Source organism: Lepidochelys kempii, chromosome 1, assembly GCF_965140265.1.
Source record: "Lepidochelys kempii isolate rLepKem1 chromosome 1, rLepKem1.hap2, whole genome shotgun sequence".
NCBI lineage: Eukaryota > Metazoa > Chordata > Testudines > Cheloniidae > Lepidochelys > Lepidochelys kempii.
The window spans coordinates 218,441,559-218,466,417 of record NC_133256.1 but is presented as its reverse complement, the minus strand read 5'-3'; the positions used below and the strand labels follow the sequence as shown (position 1 = coordinate 218,466,417).

Genomic DNA, 24,859 nt, shown 5'->3' with positions numbered 1-24,859 from the left:
TTAATATTGTTCCAATCAGGAAAAAGATAAAAATCACCAACTTTAAGTGAATTTGGACAAGGGGGATCAAAAATCAACAGTAGTCTCTCTTTCTCTCTCTCTTTTTTTTTTTCACAAGACCCCCTTCCCCCCGGTCTATTGCTCCCATCTATTCTTATCTCTGTATGTCTACTTTATGTTGACATGCCCATCTCTCTGATATCCAGGGTCCTCTATTTTATCTGTAGGCACCCTTTACTAAAGGGGCGCGCCACTCTGAGCAAGCAGTGGGTTACATATCCAATTTCACTTTCAAGGTTTTTGTGCTTATGGCCCAGGAATCCACATTTACAGTGCTGCCAAAACTCCTCAGAATAGAAAGCCTGAGAAAGCTCAAAAAAATCTGAGGTTGGACAGTTTTATGTTTTCCTTCTTGAACAAATGAGGTAACTTACAAGGACATCTCTTGCTTTTTCAGTTTTCGTATCTATCTTAAATCTGGAAAATCTGTTCATTCTGGTCATGTTACAGCACTAACTGAATTGAACGACAGTGGAGGGTAGCAATCAGACATTTCTTTCAAAAATATGTTCTACCACTAGGCAGGCTATTTGTCCTCCTTTTCTAAGGTTTGTTCCCTGACTGGTACTGAGACAAAACTGGATGTTGTTTTGTCTGGTACTGGACAAGAGATGCCGTTTTGAAGAGCACACCACCCCGCCCCTATCTCTGTGACCTCAAGGGGAAAAAAATTAAGTCGTGGAATAGTTTTCCAAAGGAAGTGCTGGAAGCTCCATTTTTTTGGCACATAAATTAGCCAAAGCTCTAGATAATTTCCTGTAGGAAACAAACATACACTATGATGATGGACAGAATGATCTTACGGGCCTTTTCCATCTTGAATATCTATGATTCTTTGAACAACAACCACCACCACAAATATTACTTTCTAAAAAGCAAACAAGTTCTTAATCTTTCATTTTAAAATCACCATTTTATAAGGATAGCAGTATACTGCAGGTTGTTCATTTCTCAGTCAATATACACTTAATGCACTTGACTCAGCCAAGGTATTCATATATTTGAGGAAAATGCATATCCTGATGCTTTGGATGGGATCTCTGAAGAAACTTAGCTGGTCAGAAAAAGCAGCAGCTCTTCCAGGCATCTGTTTTTTCAGCTTTAGTTTTTCTGTGTCTTAAAAGTCACCTAGCATGGAAGAACAAGTGGTCAACAATTCGTACAGAACAAGGACCCACTCCTGCAAATCCATACTGTCATAGGACTACTGACGTGAATAATGGCTGCAGGATTCTGTCCTAAAAGTTTTTTTATATCTTGTAAACAAGATTCCGAATTTTCTAACAGTTTCAAACTGTAGTTCCTCAATTCTGCTTGATTGTCTATAATCAAAATCAGGCTCATGCTTAGTATAATCTGTATAATAATAAACCTAATTGTTATTAGGTCCAAAATTATTATAATTATTATTAATTATTATTATTTTATTATTATTACTATTTTATTTGTCAAGTCTTTCTCTTTTCCTGAGAACTTTTATTATCAAATAAGATAACACAATAGCAAAAAGCCTCATTTTGAGAAAGAGTAAATATCTATCTATCTAGCTATCTATCTCAGTTATTTCTTTGTGAATCTTTTAGAAGTAGTGGGAGAGCCACCAAAGGTCTTGGAATGCTGTGGAGGCTGTCAATAGGAAGGCAGCAAAAAGATAGTGCAAAATGTAGACACATATTGAAAGAAAATAGAAAACATCAGCCTGGCTGGATGGTTTGTTAGAACATTTAGAATCAAAAATCGGTGTTTAGGAACAAAGTCTGATATCCTAACTCATTCTTAATAGCACTTTGCTCCATAAATACTTTCATTGACTTTGTCAATGCTATTCATTGAGTCAGATAGTATTCAACATAAGTAAGGGTATCAGAATCTGGTCCTTGGCAAAGGATGTTTTCCCTGACTTCCTCCTTACAAATAAATCGCTGAAGAGCATTGATAGCAACATATTACTAAATATCTACAGCCTGAAGTCCAGGGTCCATATTCTGCTTCTCTTTCTTCCTTGTGTCAGGATCCTGAACTCGACCATCTCATGGTCACTGCCTCCCAGGTTCCCATCCACTTTTGCTTCCTCCACTAATTCTTCCCTGTTTGTGAGCAGTATGTCAAGAAGAGCTCTGCCCCTAGTTGGTTCCTCCAGCACTTGCACCAGGAAATTGTCCCCTACACTTTCCAAAAACTTCCTGGATTGTCTGTGCACTGCTGTATTGCTCTCCTAGTGGATATCGGGGTGACTGAAGTGATCTAGTAACTTCTGTTGGTTGCCTGAAGAAAGTCTTGTCCACCTCATCCCCCTGGTCTGGTGGTCTATAGCAGACTCCCACCACGATATCACCCTTGTTGCTCACACTTCTAAACTTAATCCAGAGACTCTCAGGTTTTTCCTGCAGTTTCATACTGGAGCTCTGAGCAGTCATACTGCTCTCTTACATACAATGCAACTCTCCCACCTTTTCTGCCCTGCCTGTCCTTCCTGAACAGTTTATACCCATCCATGACAGTGCTCCAGTCATGTGAGTTACCCCACCAAGTCTCCGTTATTCCAATCACATCATAATTCCTTGACTGTGCCAGGACTTCCAGTTCTCTCTGCTTGTTTCCAGGCTTCTTACATTTGTGTATAGGCACTTAAGATAACTCGCTGATCATCCTGCTTTCTCAGGAAAGCTTAACTTCTGTACCAGTCAGCTTAACTTCTGTACCTGAAAAGATAATGGAGCAAATAATTAAGCAACCAATTTGCAGACACCTAGAAGATAATAAGGTAATAAGTAACAGTCAGCATGGATTTGTCAAGAACAAATCACGTCAAACCAACCTGATAGCTTGTGAATAGGGGGGAAGCGGTAGATGTGGTATATCTTGACTTCAGTAAGCCTTGTGATACTGTCTCGCATGACCTTCTCATAAAGAAACTAGGGAAATACAACCTAGATGGAGCTACTATAAGGCCATGCACCTTCACTCAATTTTCTTTAATGCAATTTGTTCCCTAAAGGAAAAAAATCTTTTTAATCATTCCAAGACTGGATACTTACTAGCCAGCACACTCGTCATCTTATTTTTTCATCAAAAAAAAAAAAAAGAACAAAATTATACTCGTGTATTATATTCCAGTGACATTATATGTGAATAGATACTGCTTGCAATATTTCAGTGAATTGAGTAGCTTCATTCCAGAACATTTTTTTTCAGGATGGTCAGAATAGTTTCCCCTTAAGCATAGGCATAATATATAGTGTGTTTAGTAGTGAGGTCCCACTGATTAATTTTCTTTGTCATTACTTGGTAGGAAGAAAATTGCTTCCAAGCCTGAAAAACTACGAATAGGCAGGTCTAGCGTCCTCCCTGTCATCATTAAATCAGAGAGAAAAACACAATTAACACAGGCAAAGGTAAGACCCCTTGATTTTCAGTCCTTTGCAGATCTCAGAGAGGTAGGTGTAATGTCCTGTTAAATCAGAATATGATGGTATTTTCCTGTGCCAGAAGAAGGAATCAATTGGCAGCTAAAACCAAGAGCCAGACTGAATTCAGAGTTGGAGGACACAAGAAGCTTTGTTAGTCTTCTGTGCACCTCCCACACAAGGGTCAGTCATAATCACAGACCACCCACTTGACGGAATTCAGGGACTTCTCAGTCCACATGTCCTGGGGTACACACTCCCCTAAACAGAGACAGGAGGGGCCATGGTTCCTCCCATTCCAATCCACAGAACAGGCCATGTGCATCAGTGGAGCAGGCTGTACCATCTTAGCCTGCTTAGTCCCCCTCTGTGTTGGTCACTCAGACCTGAATGCACAAAAGGAGTAAGGTGCCTAAGTCTCATTTTAGGCACCTAAGTCCCAATTTTTGGACTGCTGCAATGCGCAAAGTCCAGCTGAACCCTGTAGGGGCCTAAGCTCATTCATCACCTAAATTTTGCAGAATAAAAGTTGCCTAGGTACAAGGGTGACGGATTCTTCCTGAAAGGGGTGGGGGAGCGTGCACAAGGCACCACCCCTCTGTAGTCCCATACCTGCCCCTCCTCTTCCTTATGAGGCTCCTCTCCCTCAGCCAAGCTGGAGCCGGGCCGGGGAGCCTGGGCCCCTACACCTGTCTGGAGAGGGAGGGGGGCGAAAGCAGCCCCAGCATGTGTCCCTATCTCCGCCTCCCCAGCATGTCTTACCCTGACCCAGCTCTGGCTTCTGGCCTGACCTGGGGGTGGGGCCTCGGGGGCCGAAGAGCCACAGCCAGGCCATGGTAGCCAGACCCTTCATCTGCCCTGGGTAGAGGATGGGGACACAGGCCGGGGTCTGCTCTCGGACCCTCTCACCTGGAGCAGGTGGAGGCTCCCCATAGCTGCCCAGGCTGCTCTTCCCCAGGCCTGGCTCCAGCTTCCGGCCCCCAAGGCCCCGCCCCCAGGTCAGGCCAGAAGCCAGAGCTCAAAAGTGGGAGGGCCATGGCCGCTTGGCCCCCCCTGTTCCAGCAGCCCTGCCTAGATGCCAGTGTTACTGCCTCTGCGCATGTGCACTGCTGCCTCCTTCTAGGCATCCAGATGCTGAGCTCCACCTCCAACAGTGATTCACAAACCAGGCGAAGATAAGTGTTTTGCTGCCCAAGTCATGTGATGTGCTGTGCAGGTCCCAATCTGGTAAGCGAGCTCAGAGGGTGCCTACCAGATTGCCCTCCCTCCCCATGGTGAGTTCACACAATAACAGCTGGGGGAGGGGAGGGAAAGGAGGCCTTTCCTCAAAACTTTTAGCCCAGTGGTTAGGGAACTCACCTGGGAGGTGGGAGACTCTCGTTCAAGTTCCACCTCTGCTTGAGAGGTTGAAGGAATTTGAACAGGACTCTGCTGCCTCTTAGGGTCTGTCTACACTGCAATTAAATACCCGTGGCTGGCCCACACCAGCTGACTCAGGCTTGCGGGGCTTGGGCTGTGGGGCTATTTAACTGCAATGAAGATGTTCTAGCATTGGGCTACAGCCTGCACTTTGGGACACCCCCAACCCAAACCTCGCAGGGTCCTAGAGCCCAGGTTCTAATCACTGAGCTACGGGATAGTCCAATGTGGGGCTGGCTCAGTCTCTCCTGTTGAAGCTATTGCACTCTGGATAAATAATGAGAGAGTCATTGGACTTGATCCTGGGTGTTCCACCTCCTGGGCGAGTTCTCTAACCACTGGGCTAAAGGGTCATTCTCATGTACATATGCACATGCTCTCTCTCGCTCACTTGCTCTCATTCTCTCTCTCGCCTCCCCCCGCCCCAACTCTTTAGCAGTGTAAGTGCCCAATACAAGAGAGGGTTTGCAGCTGAGATAGGTACCACCCTGCCAGCCAGCGGTCGGAGCTCATCTCTGAGATAGGGGCAGGGTTTAGCATGCACATCTATTGTAGGCATCTCCCTGCCTATCCCGCTGGCTTTTGTTAATTGCATTCTAAAGTGTCTACCTCTCTCTAGAAGCTTAGGTGCCTAACTCAGGATTTGCACATCACGACACCTAACTCCTTTTGTGCATTCAGGCCTCAGTGCTTCTCTCCTGGCTCTATGCCACTGGAGGATCCCACCGCCGCAGGATGTGGTTTACAGAACCAGGTACAGCAGCTCTACAGCCATAATCTACTGACAGTGCAGCCCAAAGGGGCAGGGTCACAAGGAGATAGCTGGCCCACTGTGTTAAAGATCACACTGTGCACATTGCTATGTCTACAATGCAGGACAATGGTTATACTTTGAATTATGGTCAGCAGGCCAGTCAATAATCAAACAAAAAGGAGGATTTGGGGATTAATGGTAATGCAAAAGCAATTGAGGCGTATTCCTGTTCCCACTGAACCCAGTTTTGCCATTGGTGTCAATTAGAGCAGAAGCAGGGCATCTGTGGAGCCGTCACTTGTCATGTGACATTTTTCTTAGCTTCGTAATACTGAAAACCGAGACCTAGAAATGCTGTGGTTGCATCGACTACTGATTGTGGATCTATAGTAAACTGCCAACATTTGCATAAAAGAAGGAATGTGCTATGAACAGGTTTTGTAGTTATTACATATATGTTTTCCTTTGGGTTGTATTAGTCACTAATCATTTCAAGCAGTGCATTTAGTTTCATTCTGGTCTTTACTTAGTAATTCACTGCTTGACTGTCTTTCTGTGCTTCAAGTACTGCTGCCTTTTTTGTCCAGTACTTATCTGAAACTGTGGAGCCTTGTGTTTATCAGAAGTACACTGCATGTATCAACTCTATAACCCTCCATGATCAGGATTCATCAGGGCATTGTCTTGTGCTGGTGGCAATGAGATTCTCTAGATGACTCATTTATTCTGATACGGTGCAGTATTTTTCATAACTCATGTATGCGTGGCAGAGCTCACATGTTTTCTTGCTCTCTCACCATGCTTACAGCATATCCCTGTCATCCTCCCATGCTCCATGTCAGTGTAATATGCTATGAACAAAACTTTACAATGAAAATTTAAAAGTGGTCCCAGCTCCCTCTCCCCATCTTCTCTCTATGGTACATATATGGTCCCCATCACCATAGTATCTGAGTACCTCACAGTCTTTAATGTATTTATCCTCACAAAATCCCTGAGAGGGAGGGAAGTGCTATTAGCCCCATTTTACAGATGGGAAATTGAGGCACAAAAAAGCAAAGTGGCATGCCCATGGTCATCTTGAGTTTCACTGTCAAAGGGGCCTTGGAGAGAACATTCACCATCAATCTAAAAGATGCTATTTGTTTTCTTTCCTTATGAAAACAAAAAGTGATAATTAATATTATAGTAAGATATGTTTTAATGCCCCCACCCGCAAATAGTCATCTTTTTCCTTCTGGAACTGATTTCCTAGCCTAGTGATTCATAGACAAAAAAATCTCTCTCTGAAAATAAACTAGAGTTGTCAATTTACATGGTCACTTGCACATTTTTAACCTACTTTGTTAGCTGTTAGCCATGCTATGGTGCACATTTTACTGCTATTGATTATTACTGTAATGTATTTTGCCTAAGGCTCAGTAGAAGGGTTCAATGAATTTTCTTGGGCAAACTGGGGAAAATGGTAGCGTGGTGATGAAACTGGGGAGAGTGGGTGGATGAAAGATTTACAGAGGTGAGACTGGAACACTAGAGAGCACTGAAATGCCAAAGACAATCTTATCTGTGTTAACAATCGATTCCAATTACATCTGTCGGCTTCAATACACTGATTAGTTCTGCTGGTGTCTGGGCCACTGAAACTATGTAGAATTTAATGGAGCAGATTGCATCGCTTTCTTGCTCTTCTTTGAACTTTCTTGAGTGATTAGGGAATGTCTGCTCTTACTAGTAGTGACCTTTCCCCCCATAATAACATACTGTTGATCTTCATTCTCTGAGTTCCCAGAACTGTGCCTGTTATATAGTGTGCTGTATTTTGAGATTACCATTTCCAGGTAAATGTGTGAGTTAGACCTGGCAAAATTAACTTGGCTGGCACAAGCTGGATTTCACAGCCACATTGGGGAGAAAAGCCTGTATTTACTTTCCTCCACCTACAATTATAAAAGATTCAACAATATTTCAATATACAGTTAACACTGGGTTCATAATGCTCAGTTTTTGGATGTTACAGCCACATTTCAAAAATGATTGAGCCAAACGCAACTACAGTTTAAAAATAATAAAAATTAAGTAGTAAAGAAGACACAAAATTCTCAGATAAGAATTGCGCGCATCCTGTTATGTTTGTTACCTCTTTTCTCTTGCCCTAACCTGCTTGTTTGTCCACCTGGTATGTCTTGTCTTTTAGACTGTAAGCTCTTTGGAGCAGGGAATGAAAATTGGCCACATGTTTGTACAGCACCTAGCTGGTTGAGACCTTTTAGGCACTACCATAACTATTAAATAATAGTTATGATAATAGAGACTCTTTCTGCAGCCTGCAATTTGACACCCACTTCAAACCCACCTCCAGACACATGAGACTGACTCGCCCTCATCCTGGGGCTCTCAACCTCTCTATCCTCTCCTCAGTCCTGAGAGGAGGGGTGGAACAGGAGGTTTATGCCCCTTCTGTGATAAGGGGGGTGTTAGGGGAGCCCAGGCCCTCCCATTCCACTCATCAGTTTTGCACTAACGACTAACTCCATTAACTTCACTGAAATTATGATATAAACTGGTGTGCAATAAGAATTAGGCACATATGCTATACAGGAATGAGTGTATTTTGAGGAAAGTGTGTGTGTGTGTGTGTCTCCTCTGAGGCCTACTCACATTTCTCCTTTTAAATTCCTTTATTTTTGACCCATCCTTCCAGCCAAAGAGGTTTGAAAGTCATCTCCCTGCAGAGCTCTTCAGTGCCACTCCTGGATTAGTTGGAGAGAGTGTCATTAAGGTAATGGCAGGTGCTCAAGAAAACCTGGGCAAGAGTTTAAATGAATGGTTGTAGGAAGGCAGAGCCAAAGGGTGACACTTCCCTGGCTGGCCAGTGGGCTGCAGAACACCAGGGAAGGAGTGACCTATCCTTGTGTACACTGCTTCTTTCATTCTAAACCTGTCTGCACCTTGCAGATCTAGTCAAGCCTCCCATCTGTTAAACCACTGGGTGGCAGTGAGAGGTGTACCTAGTACCCAAATTCAGACCTATACTTTCAGTAAGGTATACCTGCCATACCTTTGAATGACTTCTGTGTACATTTCTGATTCTGTCTGTGCACTTCCCTCTGCCAGAAGATAATTTCTGATCAGATTTCCTACAACTTAAATGTAGTATTGTTTCTTGTTGTTCTAACAACATTATGACCTCGTGCACTGGCACTGAATTTATCTCACTCGTGACATCTCTTCACGCAGGAAAAGGCAGCACGCGCTGTTGTTCACAATATGAAACAAGACTGTGAAAAAACCAGTGTCAACTTGGGTCAGATTAATCCCTGTGCATATGGTAAGCAATGAAATTATAACCATCTTTCCTAATATTTAAATGAGAAAGTATTCTCCCCAAAATTGCTGAGCCATATAAAAACACATGAGAGAGTCTTATTGCTATATTTCCATCAAGTCATTAAAAAAAAAACATTTATAAAAGATCTGTTTCTGTAGAAGTAGCAACACTGGAGCATAACTTCTAACACAAACCTCCCTCTCCATGAGGGGAGAGATTTTTCAGTTGGTTCTAAATGGAGCAAAATTTACATATGTAATCTTCTATTTAAATTAATATACACTACTTACATGAGTGAGGCTTTGCAGCATCAAACTATTGATTTAAAAACATTAGCTCTTTCTTTCTTTCTTTCTTTCTTTCTTTCTTTCTTTCTTTCTTTCTTTCTTTCTTTCTTTCTTTCTTTCTTTCTTTCTTTCTTTCTTTCTTTCAAACATTTATTTACAGAGCCCTGCGTGGACATAAAATTTGTATCTGCATCCGATAGGTGATCTGCAAACATGGTCCGTGGATATCTGAGGATATAAAGTGGATATCCACAGATTTGCAGGGCTCTACTTATTTAGCTCCCTCTTGGCCAAATCCTGCTTGCCTTAAGGTGAGAAGTCCCACTGGCTTCAGTCAAGTGCCTAACACCTTTTCCATGCTGACATAAATTCTTTGGAGATGCTGAGATATAGATTTGGAAAAGCAAAACTTTTTCTTGTGCTAATTCAAGATGGTCTTAGACCCGTCCTCCTCAAAAGCAAAGTTAATTTATTTAATATTTTTATGAGTTATCATTAGTCAATGAAATTTACATGTGCATATGCAACATACTGTAAAATGAGACTGCACTAATGCCTTAATTTAGCACAGCATACAAACACCTGCATAACTTTAAGCACATGAGTAATCCTATTGAAATGATTGGGATTATTCACATGCTTAAAGTAAAGCAGGTGCTTAAGTGCTTTGCTTCCACTGAGATGTTGCCTCTTAATGGATTTTGTGCCTGATATATATTCATTCAAGTCACATTTGAGTACTCAGTTCAATAACAGCACTTGCAACACAGACTATTGTCTAAGGCCTGGTCTGCACTTAAAAATTAGATTGACTGCTATTTTGCTCAGGGCTGTGATACATTATGCACCCTTAGTGTACTAGTTAGGTCAACCTAACTCCGAGTGTAGATGCGCCTAGGCCAATGGAAGAATTCTTCCATTGACCTAGCTACTGCGTCTCAGAGAGATGGATTAGCTACATTGATGGAAAAAACCCTTCCATTGCTGTAGGAAGTGTCTAAACTATGGGGCTACAGCAGCACATACCCTAAGTCCCATTGACTTTCTGTGAGAGTTAAGCTTCTAAAGACCAGATTTTTAAAGGTATTTGGGTGCGTAAAGTTGCAGACAGGCCCCTAGAGAAATTTTCAAATGTATTCAGGTACCTAATTCCCATGGGAATTAGGAGCCAAAGCACAGTTGAGAATCCCATTAGGCACCTAGGTCCTGAAATAACTTTAACATTTGGCCCTAAGGCCCAGATCCTCAAAGGTATTTAGATTCCTAACTTCCACTGAAATCAGTGGAAATTAGGAGCCTGTGTCACTTTTGAAAATGGGATTTAGGTTCCTAAATGGTTAAAAAGCAAACTACAAATGTCTTAAGTATATTTACAAAAAAAAATTAGGAAGTGGCCATCTTGACAATTTTACACTGTCATTTGAGATACAGGCATTGCCGATCAAAATCTGAATCATAGAATCTCAGGGTGGGAAGGGACCTCAGGGGGTCATCTAGTCCCACCCCCTGCTTAAAGCAGGACTAATCCCCAGATCCCTAAATGGCCCCCCCTCAGGGATGGAACTCAGAACCCTGCATTTAACAGGTCAGTGCTCAAACCACCAAGCTATTCCTCCATCCCAGGAATAAAGGGGAGCCTTTCAGAATTTCTGTAAGCTAAGTCGTATTACTTTGGAAAATGGCTAAATTAAAGGTGGTTAAAATGGTCTTTTTTTGGATAATAGCCTTTGCCTTGCAACAACCTTGAAAGGCTTATGCATTTCACGCATTAAAATGGGAAATGTATTTTCTAAAACCTATTCTACATCGTTAGATTAGCTCAGTGGTCCCCAAACTGTGGGGCGTGACCCCTAAAGGGGCGTGGGGGAATATTGGGGGGGGCATGGCAGGGCCGAAGCCAGCCCCCACAGGGGGCAGGGAGGGAGCACCACCCAGCCCCACTCTGCCCCCAGCTCCACTCTGGCTCCACCCACAGCTTCGGCCCACAGCCCTGACCATGGCTTGGCTCCCAGCTCTGGCCTCGGCCCCTGGCTCCCAGCCCCAGCCACGGCCCCTGGCTCATGGTTGCAGCCTGGACCTGCTCCGGACCCAGGCCTTGGCTCCCAACCATGGTCCAGCTCCTGGTCCTGCCTCTGCTCCAGCCACGGCCCCCGCTGCAGCTGCAGTCCCAGATTTGGCCCCAACCACAGCCCCGCTCCCTGCCCTGGCTCCCAACCCCTGGCTCCCGACAGCGGGGGCAAGGGCAGATTATTTTAAGGGTCAGAGGGGACGTGACTTAAAACATTTGAGGATCAGAGGGGGCATGACTTAAAACATTTGAGGACCACTGGTCTACTCTACAGCTTCTATTAGGAAATATAAATACAATAGATAGACCCAATATTCTTGATATTTTCCATACCAAAAAGCTGAAGGAAAAGATATAGTGCTATTTTTATGAGAATGTGTTTGTACCTCATAAAGCTACAGAAAAGGGCTCACTCAAAGCAGATGTAATGGGACTACATGCCTCAAGGAACTGGTAATCAGATGTGGATTCTCTTAGTGGTAGGTAACTGGTTTAAAATTGCCCCAGGTCTGTAATAACTCAAAGTTGTTTCCTACTGATGGCTGTTTTGTGGCCAATGAATGTGTGACATGAATTAGTGGTCTCAGTTCAGTTCCTATGGGATGGCTGGCCTGACCGGCAGCAATCTCAGAAGTAAGCATACGGAATGAAGCTATGGAGACTGATGTATCCTCTCATCCTTCTTTCTAATCAGGACTAAAAGACACTTCCCTACCAATGTAAATGATCTGATCAGTGTAAATGAGATTAGAAATTTGCACTTCTGCTACCTGTTCTGTACCTTAGCTCTTCACATGCTTTGTAGATAACAAAAATAAAATGTAAGTTTAAAAACAATACAATGTCCTACTTAAAAGTGACTGATTGCTGTGCTCAATGTGCTGTCCTTCAGATTTATGTCTCCATTAATGCAGTTTGCTGTAGCCTTCCTTGTCAATTTTGAGCCACTGTCAATTTACCAAGAGTTTCCATGTGGCTCTTCATGCTCTTTTGTGTGGGTGGTGGGAGAGTGGAAAAATCATTTAGGATTAATTGTCTGTTCTCTTGCTTCTATCATTGAGTTTTTCTCTCAATGCAGATCTGTCAAGGCTTATAGGAACAAAATTTAATCTTTTTTATTTTCTTATATTTCTTAGCAAAATCCATTTTGTGTGAAGTTCTACCTTTGCCCCCATATCAAATGCCTCAATATATTTTTAATTGTAAGAGAGGAAAAAAACAAATCAGTAGGTCTGATTCTCCTCTCTCTTACACTGCTGTAAATCAGGTGTATCTCTACTGACTCCATTGGCACTACACTTGAGTAAAACAGTGTAAATGAGATTAGAATCTGGCTTAAAATATCAATAGACTAGCCTTTATGTGCAACCCTACTAATCTAACAATCCACAATGCAGCCAATGGATAAGAAATATTTGGTAAACAAAAAGTTTTAAATTTCCAGGAAAAATTAAAACTTTTGGGGTCTCTTTTTAATGTACTGTTTACTGGCACATTTTGTAAAAAATACCATCAATTTTTGCAACTGTCTAAATCTATCTAAACATTTATATTGCTCTCCTCACCTTAGTGTGGGATAACCTAACAAAAATTATCACCACAATATGAAGGCCCACGTGCAGTCCAGTTTACTTCCTTCTTCCCCTAAGGCAGCCTAGTGAATCTTCTTCTTTGGTTGGTAAAATGTGTTTTATGCTTTGTTCTGCAAATGGTGAGATTTGTGGTATTTCTAATCTCTGCAAGTGAGTTTCATAGTGAGCCAGTTACTGAGAAAATTCTATCCCTTGCTTTCTTAAGTTTTCCTCTCAAGGTAAGCAGTTTCATAGTGACCGGGGAATATAACTCTCTGTGGAAAAGTGTACTTTATTGTAAACATGTTCTTCTAGACACAGAAGAGTTAACATAGAATTTTCCATATCAGATCACGAATCCATCTGCTCTGCTTTCTGCCCCTGGCAGTGGTTAATAAATTACACTTCTGAAGAAAGCAACCAATTCCCCCATGATACACTTGGCAAACTGTGCAGTCCTGGAGGTGTGGGAGCTTCCCTTTGCTTAACTTTTAGCTTGTATTGCCACAAAATTTGGTCCCAAAATTATCTAGCTCTTTAAAACCAAGCCAAAGTGTTTGACTATGTCACCATACTGTCACTTGGTGATTTCCAAGGCAGGAAAAAAAGGCATGATGGAGAAGTCAACTTACTTTTTCATTTTCACATCTGTGGGTTCACCCTAACCTCCATTATACATTTCCATTGCATGGCTCATTTTTGTGATTTTTTTTTCATTGCATGGTCAAAATAAGAAACCTTGATTGGCACTTACTAGAATGTCACTGTAATGGGGGGGTCTACAAACCCCTTATTGAACATAGAGAGGGGAGGAGAGCCTGTCCTGTTTACAAGCAAGCAGCTTGATCAAACCACCATGTAGGCCGAGCTGCCAAGCCTGGCTAGAGGCTATAAAGGCAAGAGTACAGAGAGGGAAAGGGAGACAGAAGGGCCTGGGACAGCAAGGTGGCAACATCCCAGCATCAGGCTGCCTCCAAGAAAACAGCCAGGAAACTGAAAGAGACTGCAAGCCCAAAAAGTGGAGGGCTGACAGGGTTAATTGGAGGTGGGAGTCCAGGAACTGACCTGACTGAGAGCAAACTAAGGAAGGTCAGTCAGGAGAAGCTGAAGCTCCTCAAGAGACCACCCCAAGAGGCAGTGACAGTCACCCTACCCCAGTCCATACTAACCTACTCCTTGAACAAGAGAAGGCAGTATAATAGAGTACAGTATAATAGAGAAAAGATCCACAATAAAGAACAGGCCCTAAGTGCAGATAGTAATTTTATGACACAGAATATTTATTATGGTACTTTCGACACAGTTAAAGCTTTCAGTTTGGTTTTTAATTATGTTGTCTCTTAACTAAGCAATATTCCTTTAAAGGGAGTGGCCCATGAGGAAATGCAGCGATCTGAATGGGCACAGAACACAGCATTATTAAGGATCACTGCTATTCATTGTTTGCAGTGGTGTTGTAGCGGTGTTGGTTCCAGGATATTAGAGCAACAAGATGGGTAAGCAGCAAGATCTTTTACTGGATTAAATTCTGTTGGTGAAAGAGACAATGTTTTGAGCTACACAGAGCTATTCCCTAACCCTTCCCCACCTGTTTTTTGTCCTATGATTGTAGAGGTGTTAACAGCTACTTCACCTTGAATGATCCCTTAGAACATGTGTTAACTATTTATGCTAAACAATCTGTTCCACTGTGTATTTAGCTCTGACATTCTCAGCCTTGTCTACGTGAGGAAATTAGGTTGATTTAACTATGTCAGTCAGGGGTGTGAAAAATCCACACCCCTGAGTGGCATACTTAAGCAGAACAAAATCCCCATGTAGACAGCACTAGGTCAATGGAACTCTTCTTCTGTCGACCTGGCTACCACCTCTTGGGGAGGTGGATTACCTACATTGACAGGAGAACCCCTCCCGTCAGCATAGGTAGTGTCTACACTGAAACAGTGGTGCAGCTGTGCCACTGTAGGGTTTTAAGTATAGGCAAGCCCTGAGTGTCTTTCCCAGACAGGAAGAAGAGCTCTGAGTGGCTCGAAAGCTTGTCTCTCTCACCAACAGAAGTCGGTCCAATAAAAGAAATTACCTCACCCACCTTGTCTCTCTATTGCTATTCATTGAAGCTGATAGTGGCTTCAGCCCAACATCAAAGTATTAGATACAGAGGCTCTGGATGAAGATGAAAGTGCCAGATCCCACAGTCACTGAAAAGCTGGATCCTGGATCAGCCAGTGCTTTTAAAATAATTTTTAATGCATTATAGGGACTATTTTAAAAAACTAAATATCGGTGAAAATATCCCAAATTATTTTTCCTTTGTTTCCTCCACCCCTCTCCTTAGCTGTGTAAATTACTGAGTCCATAATTACTAAGTCCTCTTGGCTCTCTATGTTTTGCTCTACATTTGTTTATATTAAACTTGCTTTATATAAGCATGTTACTTCCCCCACTGAACTTAGTTTTAGATATAAACGAAAAAAAAAAACATATGGGTATAGCTGTCTTTATTTTTCTTTACATATACGTTCTATTTCCTAATAATAATTAGACAGTCCAACTGCATATTCAAATCTCACTATTGTATCCGTCCATTAAATTAAAGTACCTTAGCCATATATCTTGCACCTCATAGGGCCATGCCAGCCATGATACAATTGCCAAGAAATGCAATCCCTGTTTTGCTTTGTTGGCTGAACCTTGATTTCCTCCAGTTCTGGAGTTTTAATAGGCTATGAAGGGTTAACATGTTCAGGTTTTTGCATGTACACTTTGCAGTTTCCTGTTGTTCACTATGAATTGGTGCTTAATTATCTACTTTGCTCATGCTTTATGTTTGTAGTTTAGCTGGACAATTTTGAAAATGTCATCCCTATTGTTAAATCTGACCTTCATTCAATTACTTTCTCAAAATGCTTCTTGCTACAAAACCCTACCAATCAACCATGGCAGTGCTCATGATAAGATGTGATTGCTTCTTACTGTGAAAAACTTAATTGTTTCATTATTACATCATCGTCCTCCCCTATCCCACCTTTCAGTTTGCCTCATCCTTGTGTTTTTAGGTGCGATTGTGAATTTTCTGGGGCAGGGACTTTTTGTATTTGCTTAATGTCAATATAGCACCTAGCACAAGTGTCATTGTAATTCAAATAATACATAATAACTCCAATCACTCATAATAAGTTAAATGAAATAAAAACGGAAGAAACTTGGGCAGAAAATCAAATACAATGTAGGCCGTAATATACTAAGTGTATCTGAATTACTTGTGTGTGCATTCCTTATTCTGCCCTGTATTTTCACAAACCCTACCACTACTAGTTGGTTAATTATTATTATTTTATTAATTGTTTTTGCATCGCCCCAAAGTGTTCTCGGTGTTTTACAGTATAAATAAAAAGATGCAGTCTCTGCCCTGAAGCACTTACAACCTCATTTGAGACATGACTTGACAAGAGGGACTAGCAGACAGTCGTGAGGGAATGGGGTGAGGAAGAACAGTTATGTAGTAATAAAATCCCCTGGTTACTCCTTTTAAACATCACTACATATAAGCTACCCACCTACCAGAGAAATGAGTTTGATATAATTCCCTATGTAACTTGAGTGACCTATTATTTCACGTTTCAGAGTAACAGCCGTGTTAGTCTGTCTTTGCAAAAAGAAAAGGAGTACTTGTGGCACCTTAGAGACTAACCAATTTATTTGAGCATGAGCTTTCGTGAGCTACGGCTCACTTCATCGGATGCATACCGTGGAAACTGCAGTAGACATTATATACACACAGAGACCATGAAACAATACCCCCTCCCACCCCACTGTCCTGCTGGTGATAGCTTATCTAAAGTGATCATCAAGTTGGGCCATTTCCAGCACAAATCCAGGTTTTCTCACCCCCCCCCACCCCCATACACACACAAACTCACTCTCCTGCTGGTAAAAGCTTATCTAAAGTAATCATTAAGTTGGGCCATTTCCAGCACAAATCCAGGTTTTCTCACCCTCCGCCCCCCACCCCCCAACTCACTCTCCTGCTGGTAATAGCCCATCCAAAGTGACCACTCTCTTCACAATGTGTATGATAATCAAGGTGGGCCATTTTCTGCACAAATCCAGGTTCTCTCACCCCCTCACCCCCCTCCAAAAACCACACACACAAACTCACTCTCCTGCTGGTAATAGCTTATCCAAAGTGACCACTCTCCCTACAATGTGCATGATAATCAAGGTGGGCCATTTCCAGCATAAATCCAGGTTTTCTCATCCCCCCACCCCCATACACACACAAACTCACTCTCCTGCTGGTAATAGCTCATCCAAAGTGACCACTCTCCCTACAATGTGCATGGTAATCAAGGTGGGTCATTTCCAGCACAGATACAGGCTTTCTCACTCCCCACCCCACCCCCCCCCCGGGAACACACACACACACACATAAACTCACTCTCCTGCTGGCAATAGCTCATCCAAACTGACCACTCTCCAAATTTAAATCCAAGTTTAACCAGAACGTCTTGGGGGGGGGGTAGGAAAAAGCAAGGGGAAATAGGCTACCTTGCATAATGACTTAGCCACTCCCAGTCTCTATTTAAGCCTAAATTAATAGTATCCAATTTGCAAATGAATTCCAATTCAGCAGTTTCTCGCTGGAGTCTGGATTTGAAGTTTTTTTGTTGTAAGATAGTGACCTTCATGTCGATGATTGCGTGACCAGAGAGATTGAAGTGTTCTCCGACTGGTTTATGAATGTTATAATTCTTGACATCTGATTTGTGTCCATTTATTCTTTTACATAGAGACTGTCCAGTTTGACCAATGTACATGGCAGAGGGGCATTGCTGGCACATGATGGCATATATCACATTGGTGGATGTGCAGGTGAACGAGCCTCTGATAGTGTGGCTGATGTTATTAGGCCCTGTGATGGGGTCCCCTGAATAGATATGTGGGCACAGTTGGCAACGGGCTTTGTTGCAAGGATAGGTTCCTGGGCTAGTGGTTCTGTTGTGTGGTATGTGGTTGTTGGTGAGTATTTGCTTCAGGTTGCGGGGCTGTCTGTAGGCAAGGACTGGCCTGTCTCCCAAGATTTGTGAGAGTGTTGGGTCATCCTTCAAGATAGGTTGTAGATCCTTAATAATGCGTTGGAGGGGTTTTAGTTGGGGGCTCAAGGTGACGGCTAGTGGCGTTCTGTTATTTTCTTTGTTGGGCCTGTCCTGTAGTAGGTAACTTCCAGGTACTCTTCTGGCTCTATCAATCTGTTTCTTCACTTCCGCAGGTGGGTATTGTAGTTGTAAGAAAGCTTGATAGAGATCTTGTAGGTGTTTGTCTCTGTCTGAGGGGTTGGAGCAAATGTGGTTGTATCGCAGAGCTTGGCTATAGACGATGGATCGTGTGGTGTGGTCAGGGTGAAAGCTGGAGGCATGTAGGTAGGAATAGCGGTCAGTAGGTTTATTTCACATGGTTCTAATGAATTTATTGTCTTCTGTATTGATATTCCATCCAACAGGAAGGACTCCTAGGGGAGATGTGTGTCATTCAGTATGCAAAGGAAAAACAGATCAAAACCTATCAAGTGAGACAGACTGTATTCAAGTATCTTTGGTAAGCAATGAAATTCTAACAGCTATTCATAATAATTCACTGGATATATGACCAGCCATAAGAGCCTTACTTCTGTTGCTTATCCATACAGAAGAAGCACATTGCCTCAAAAGTAAAACAACAAGTTTTTGTTCATTTAATAACTTTGAAATATATGTGTAGAGATACAGATACAAAATAGTGTGATCTGTTCTCATTACAGTCTCTGCTAGACCAGACACCTGCAGTCCAAAGACCGAATCAGATAAAGTCTCATGTCAATGAAGACAATTACCCGATATACAAAATCAAAAAAGGAATCTTGCTGCAGACAAATCAGAAGTACCTACTTGAGAAGGTTAGAGAAAATGGGAGATCAATGGGCCAATTCTACTCTCAGTTACATTGGTTTAAATCCAGAGTAACTCTTTTGGCTTTAGTGAAGTTACTGTGGATTTACAGAGGTGTGATTTAGAGAAGAATCTGGTTCTCCGAGATTATACATAGCTTAAAAGGACATAATCAACTGAAATTTGTCCCAAATTTTACATTGTCTAAACACAATTTTTTTATAAAACCAAAGACCAAGAGAAAATTTATGTCATTTTTTAATATGATGAAAACTTGTATTTTAAACAAATAAGCTCTCCTCTGCAGTATATGAAACCCAAACATTGCAATACTGAGGGCCTGATCCAAATCTATTGACATCAGTGGGAGTGCTTCCATTGATTTCAGTGGGTTTTGGACTGGACCTTAAGAATGTGCAAGTGAAACTGACCAGAAACAAATATGACACTGACTTAATTTCTTTTTATTTTCCACCTTGAGGCAAATGCAAAAAGAAACAGAGAATAAACAATGATATGTAAATTGAATTTTTAAATTATTTCATTTTTAATAAACTAAGGTGATATTAATAATATAAGTGATAGAAATATGTTTATTTAAAGTATATAAAATTTAAACTGACAGCACCCCTTTAAAACTTCCCATATTCTGGCGGGGCATAAAGTAGATACTCTAGTTTGAAAGCAGTACCTTAGAGTTCCTGGGATCCACAGTGGAGCCACAGTTTCCCAGCCCTACTAGGGCATGCTTTGTCCTACCAACATTTGGTTACAGAGTGACAAGCCGCATAGATTTCCTGAACTATTGAACTGTAGGAATTTGAAGGAACAAAGTGGTGTGAAAGATGCCTTGTAGGCACTCTTCCAGCTGACCTTAGGTAGATGCTGACCTAAGGATTAGAGGATTACCAGGATTAGAGTACTCCTCTGAACAATTCACTTGAGTTTAGACTCCTACCAGTTAACCCTTTCATTGTTCAATATTTCCCTGGCTGTATCTCCAGATTAGTTATCTTGGTACCAAATCTTCCTCAATACTTAAAATATGGTGTTACTGGATCTCAGTATTGCTTCTTTTCTTCTTATTTTGTCTATTTAGACTGTCAACTCTTGAGGGTAGATACTGTCTCACTGTGTATATGAAAGCACCTAGCACTATGAGGCCCTGATCTCAGTTGTACTGTAATATAAATCATTAATACAAATAACAGTAATATCAGTCACTCCAGCTGATGCAGCCGGCTGTGCTAAGAGGAATGTCTCTGACTCACGGTGGTCATAAAATGGAACAAGAAATTTGTCAAGAGCTTTAATTTATACTTGCTTCTCTGAGACAGAAGCAACCAATGTAAGGTTTACTCTTTGCAAACTGTAGCATTCAAACCCTGGATCGGAGGAGACACAGAATGAATCATTGAAGTTACACACGGAAAATGCCAATTAAGTCATCTAGACTATCTCCTTGGGGCCAGTGCAGCATTATACGGTCAATGCTTAACATGTAACACGAAACACTGCAACAACACAACATATATGAACTGTAGCCCATTCAAAGTATGGCTGGATCTATTAGCAGCTTCTTCTTTGTGATCTACAAGACTTTGGAAAAAAGAAAAGGAGTACTTGTGGCACCTTAGACTTTGGAAGTGACTCTGCTTTCAGAACAAAAGAACAGATGGGCAGAACCATCATAATATATTAAGAGAAGTACTCGAAAGGAAATCACCTTCAGCACCTACCTGTTGACAGTGGGTCTCATCTGTGCTTCAGCAGTGAATATCTTTGTCTAGTGACGCAGTCACTGGAAAATGGGAAGATGGTCTTGGTACCCCTCAGATCAAAGTCTAGTCATCTTTTGAGCTGTTTGCCCAAATGTGTACATTACATTTAATTTGTAATTACACTACAGTAAATACACCTAACTCTGTATACAAGCTTTTTTATGGTGATAACTGGAGCAGTTGTAATTAGAGAAATGACTTGACAGATTTCTAAAATTATGTGTTTTTACATATATCTACTAATATTAGATATGACACCAAGGGTGTGATTCCTAGCTTGAATAGTACAAACCTTTTCCATCTATATCTCGTGGGAAAATTCTCTCTTCAAAGTTGCAGGTTTCAGAGTAGCAGCCTTGTTAGTCTGTATTCGCAAAAAGAAAAGGAGTACTTGTGGCACCTTAGAGACTAACCAATTTATTTGAGCATAAGCTTTCGTGAGCTACAGCGTAGCTCTCAGCACCACAATTTCACCCTCTGGGAATTTCAGCAGGTAGAGAGTACAGAATATTAGCAAAGATTTATGCTCGGCTATGAGGAGAATTTTGCCCTGACACTTTATGCTGCTCTTTGCAGGAATATTTTAGAATTATTTATACATGAAACAATAGATACTTAGATCTAAGTCATTGGGTTACCAAAGTGTGCTTCAAGTATTATACACACACATTGTTAATAAACCTTCAGGACTAGCCAGGGGACACAGAAGCTGTATACATTAAGATGGGCAGGAATTTAACAGCACAAGTTACAGTTGCCAGGGGCAAGGGTTTCAATTTCCTGAAGGGGTGACTCAGCTTTCAAAAGTTTGGAAAACACTGGCCTTAGGGATGGAGTTGACTGGAAGTCAGGAGCTCTCGATTCTATTTCCAACTCTGGCTCTAATTTGCTGTGTGACCATGGGCAAGTCACACAGAGTTAGATTTTCAAAACGTGTCAGTTCCCATTTAGGCAATGAAATGGTAGACTTTTCAGAAGTGCTCAGCATCCAGCAGATCCCATCATTTTCCTATTGGAAATTATTTCAGTTACAGCAATATATAATGTTAGGTCATTGTCACACAAAAGAGTTTCTGGTATGGTACAAACAAGTCCATAGGGACTCTTTGACTTACCCCCCACAAAATCTATTTAACTACTTTCATCATTAGTCTGAAACTATAGATTAATTCCATCTGGGTTCATTTGACAGATGTTGCAACCTATCATGAGGTAGTCAAAGGTACACCAGAGTCTCGGCAGCATCTTGTTGTCAGATTCATAAAGAACTTGACACTTTTGAAATATCCCATTAAGAAATGTTTTGTGTCATGGAAAATTAATTTGAACCAACCCAGACTGTCAGAAGCTCCTTTTGAACTACCAAGTAGGTGTGAGTTCAGATTTCTTTCGTGGAAGATTAATCTCCTGGTGTTAGTAAATTAAGTTCATAGAGTTAGGGCCAATCAGGAGTGGCCAGGAGGGCCATTTGGCCTGGGCCTCAAGCTCAAAGGGGGCCTCAAATTTAGACTCTTGTTAATTTTTTGGCATTTGATAAGTTTCATAACTTATTTTTATGTGCATCTCTATCAGACCAAAATGTGGCACACTCTCTCAGCTTAGAGCTGCAAATTTAAGAAAATAAGAGGTGTGATTTGATAAAAGACTTTTTTTTTGTTAACTAGATTTTGTCATATTAAAGAGTTTAAAATGTTCATAAATATTAATAAAAATATATCGGTTCGGATGGCACAAGATTAAACCATGTGTCATCATTTTTTATTTTTATGTGCATTGATAGGTGGAATCTAATCTTTATTTTGGACCTTATAGTTTACGCCATTGCATTTGTTATTTTTCATTGGTAACTTTTCAGTAGTGTAAATTAACTAGATTTCTAATCCTCTAAAATGTTTCTCATGGTTTGAGATTCCACTTGTCAAAAAATGCTAAATTTGTTTTGTGGAAAAAATGTTGAAAAAAATCATTTTCTTGGAATACTTCAATTTTTTATAATAGTAAATAGTAATTTTTTGGTTTTTTGGTTTTCAGATTTTGGATTTTCACTCCTTTCTCTCCCTGTTCTCACCATTTTTCTTTTTTCCCTTCCCCACTCCCCTTTCTTTGATTTTTTCCATTGCAAAAGGGGGAAGGAAGAAGGGGAAAGACAAAGGGGAAAACAAAACAAACAATTTTCCTGTTTTGGGGGTTTCATTTTTCATCAAAAGATCAGAACATTTTGAAAAAAATATTCTATGAAAATTTTCATTTTTGACAAAAGGCCATTTTTGTTGAAAAAAACAAAGTTTTGAATGGACTATTTTGACAGCTCCAATTTCAACAGTTCAGAAAGACTTCCAATATGACTTGGATATTTTGTTTTTAATCTAACCTAGAAATGAGCTCAGAGTCACATTATTTGTATTGCTGTTATCCTTTTTTTGTTTTTTTTTAAAAGACCTTGTCCATGCACCGTTTCCTTATAAAATTTGCTATTATCATCTTCAGAAGGAAAATACAGGGACAAGATGAACCGAGACTGATAGTTATTCACTGCTGGATCCTGCTGAGAATATAAAAATAGATCACAGAGCTTTGCTATAAGTACTGAATAAAAGATCACTGAAGTCTGTTTCCTTAGTATTCCAAACCTAAGCTGCTCGCTCTCTGCAAGCATTTGTTTTGCTAATGGAAAATCTAAAAGGCTGTCAAGGCTGATGGAGGATTAAACCATAAGCAGAAGCGGGACTACTGAAAAGCAGTCATTTCAATTTTCTGTTTTAAGGGCAAGTGGAAAGTGATAGATGGGATGCTGGAGGGGGTGATAATTTATTTGAAACTATGACTCAAGGAGTTTTTGTTTACAGCAGTAGAAACAAACCTAAGGATGCTTCTTTGAAAAAAAATGGAAAGAAAATGGTATACCTTGCATCTCGAGGGACAGTTTTGCAATCACGCTGAGCCTAATTGATGAACATGTTATGCTGGCACTAAGTCCTCAAAGACTTCCTAGCACGTCAGCAAATATTCTAATGTTCACAGTTGTGTTGGGTATTTGGTTCATGGCAATGCTGAGGAACTGTAGTAAAGCAATATATAATTGATACCAAGGAACTCTGCTGTAAAAGTGGTCAAATTATTATTTGTAGATATGGGCCTGCTTGACAGCTCTGGATTAGGCAAACGATGGTATGGGATTTAAAAGTGAAAAGTGAAAAATGTCATGGAGACAGGTTTAAAACATGGAGAATTACCAATATGGGGGGAGAAGGGAGTGGCAAAAACTGTTGTGATCTCAGCTTCTTCAATGAGTGTTGTTTACAAATGAGAAGAAACAGAAGAATCCAGCCTAAGGTAACAGCAGTGGCATTTGTTTAGCTTTTATTCTACAATACATGTGTTTGCATTATGTTTTGATATAGCTATTATATGGAATAGACAATAAATGACAGAAGAGGGAAAGAAGGCAGTTTCATCATTTGTACTGTGTACAGTCAGTTCTGTATGTCTTTTTAAATGGATTAATCATTACCCATATTTCATATAGTTTGAGGAGAGGGGAAATTGAGAAGAGGCAAATAGTTAAGAAAAGTATTTACACTATTAATGTTGGAAGCTCAGGCAAGGTTTACATCTTGAAATAAAGATTATTTCAAAGGGGTTCTGCTTAAATTGTAGGTAAATTATTGATTTTTCAGGTTCCCAAACTGTCCAAGGTCCTGCAAGATGATTTCAAATTATTCTTGTGGCTTTCACAAAGACTTTGTGGCTAAGAAAATATCTTTTGACAGCTTTAGCTAATATTTTATTGGAGGGAGAAGGAAAGGGGAGCTAAAGAAATCCCAATGTGTCAAAGCAGTCTGAAATCAAATGTTCTGCCTTTAAAAAGGATATCTTAAGCGTTTACCTTTTAAATGTATCTTTTTATAGTTGTATTAACTTTCTGGCTGTCTAGAAGGAAACTAATGTGGGGCCTCATTCACCAGTGCCTAGCTCAAGGTTTATGCCAGTGTATACCTCCACTGAAGTAATTCAATGGTCAGTCAGGCCTGTTGTCATTAACTCTGCACATCAGAGAATTTTAGGAAATCATCTAGGTATACAGAAGCAGCTGACTGGCTGAGGTTGGTAGTGTCTGTGATGGCCCTGTGTAAGGATACTGTGGTAAGGATGGTGAATACAGTGGCGAACCTGACTGGGGCAGAGAGGATTTGACTTTGCTGGGTCGTACTCTCTAGCTCCCCCTTCAACTCATTACAAAGGTGATGTTTGGCTTCAAGG

The 24,859-nt window shown here is 41.0% G+C and overlaps 1 protein-coding gene across 1 annotated transcript in view; it reads left to right on the top strand.

Annotated features, from left to right (window-relative positions):
- Positions 1-3,407: 3,407 nt before the first annotated feature.
- Positions 3,408-24,859, top strand: part of DYRK4 (dual specificity tyrosine phosphorylation regulated kinase 4) — a 72,037-nt gene continuing 50,585 nt past the window's right edge. Inside the window, exons 1-5 of the mRNA XM_073314661.1 lie at positions 3,408-3,455; positions 8,342-8,419; positions 8,878-8,968; positions 18,395-18,489; positions 18,692-18,826. Coding sequence (XP_073170762.1) covers positions 8,908-8,968; positions 18,395-18,489; positions 18,692-18,826 — 291 coding nt within the window. The 5' untranslated portion in view covers positions 3,408-3,455; positions 8,342-8,419; positions 8,878-8,907. The remainder of the gene's footprint in view (positions 3,456-8,341; positions 8,420-8,877; positions 8,969-18,394; positions 18,490-18,691; positions 18,827-24,859) is intronic.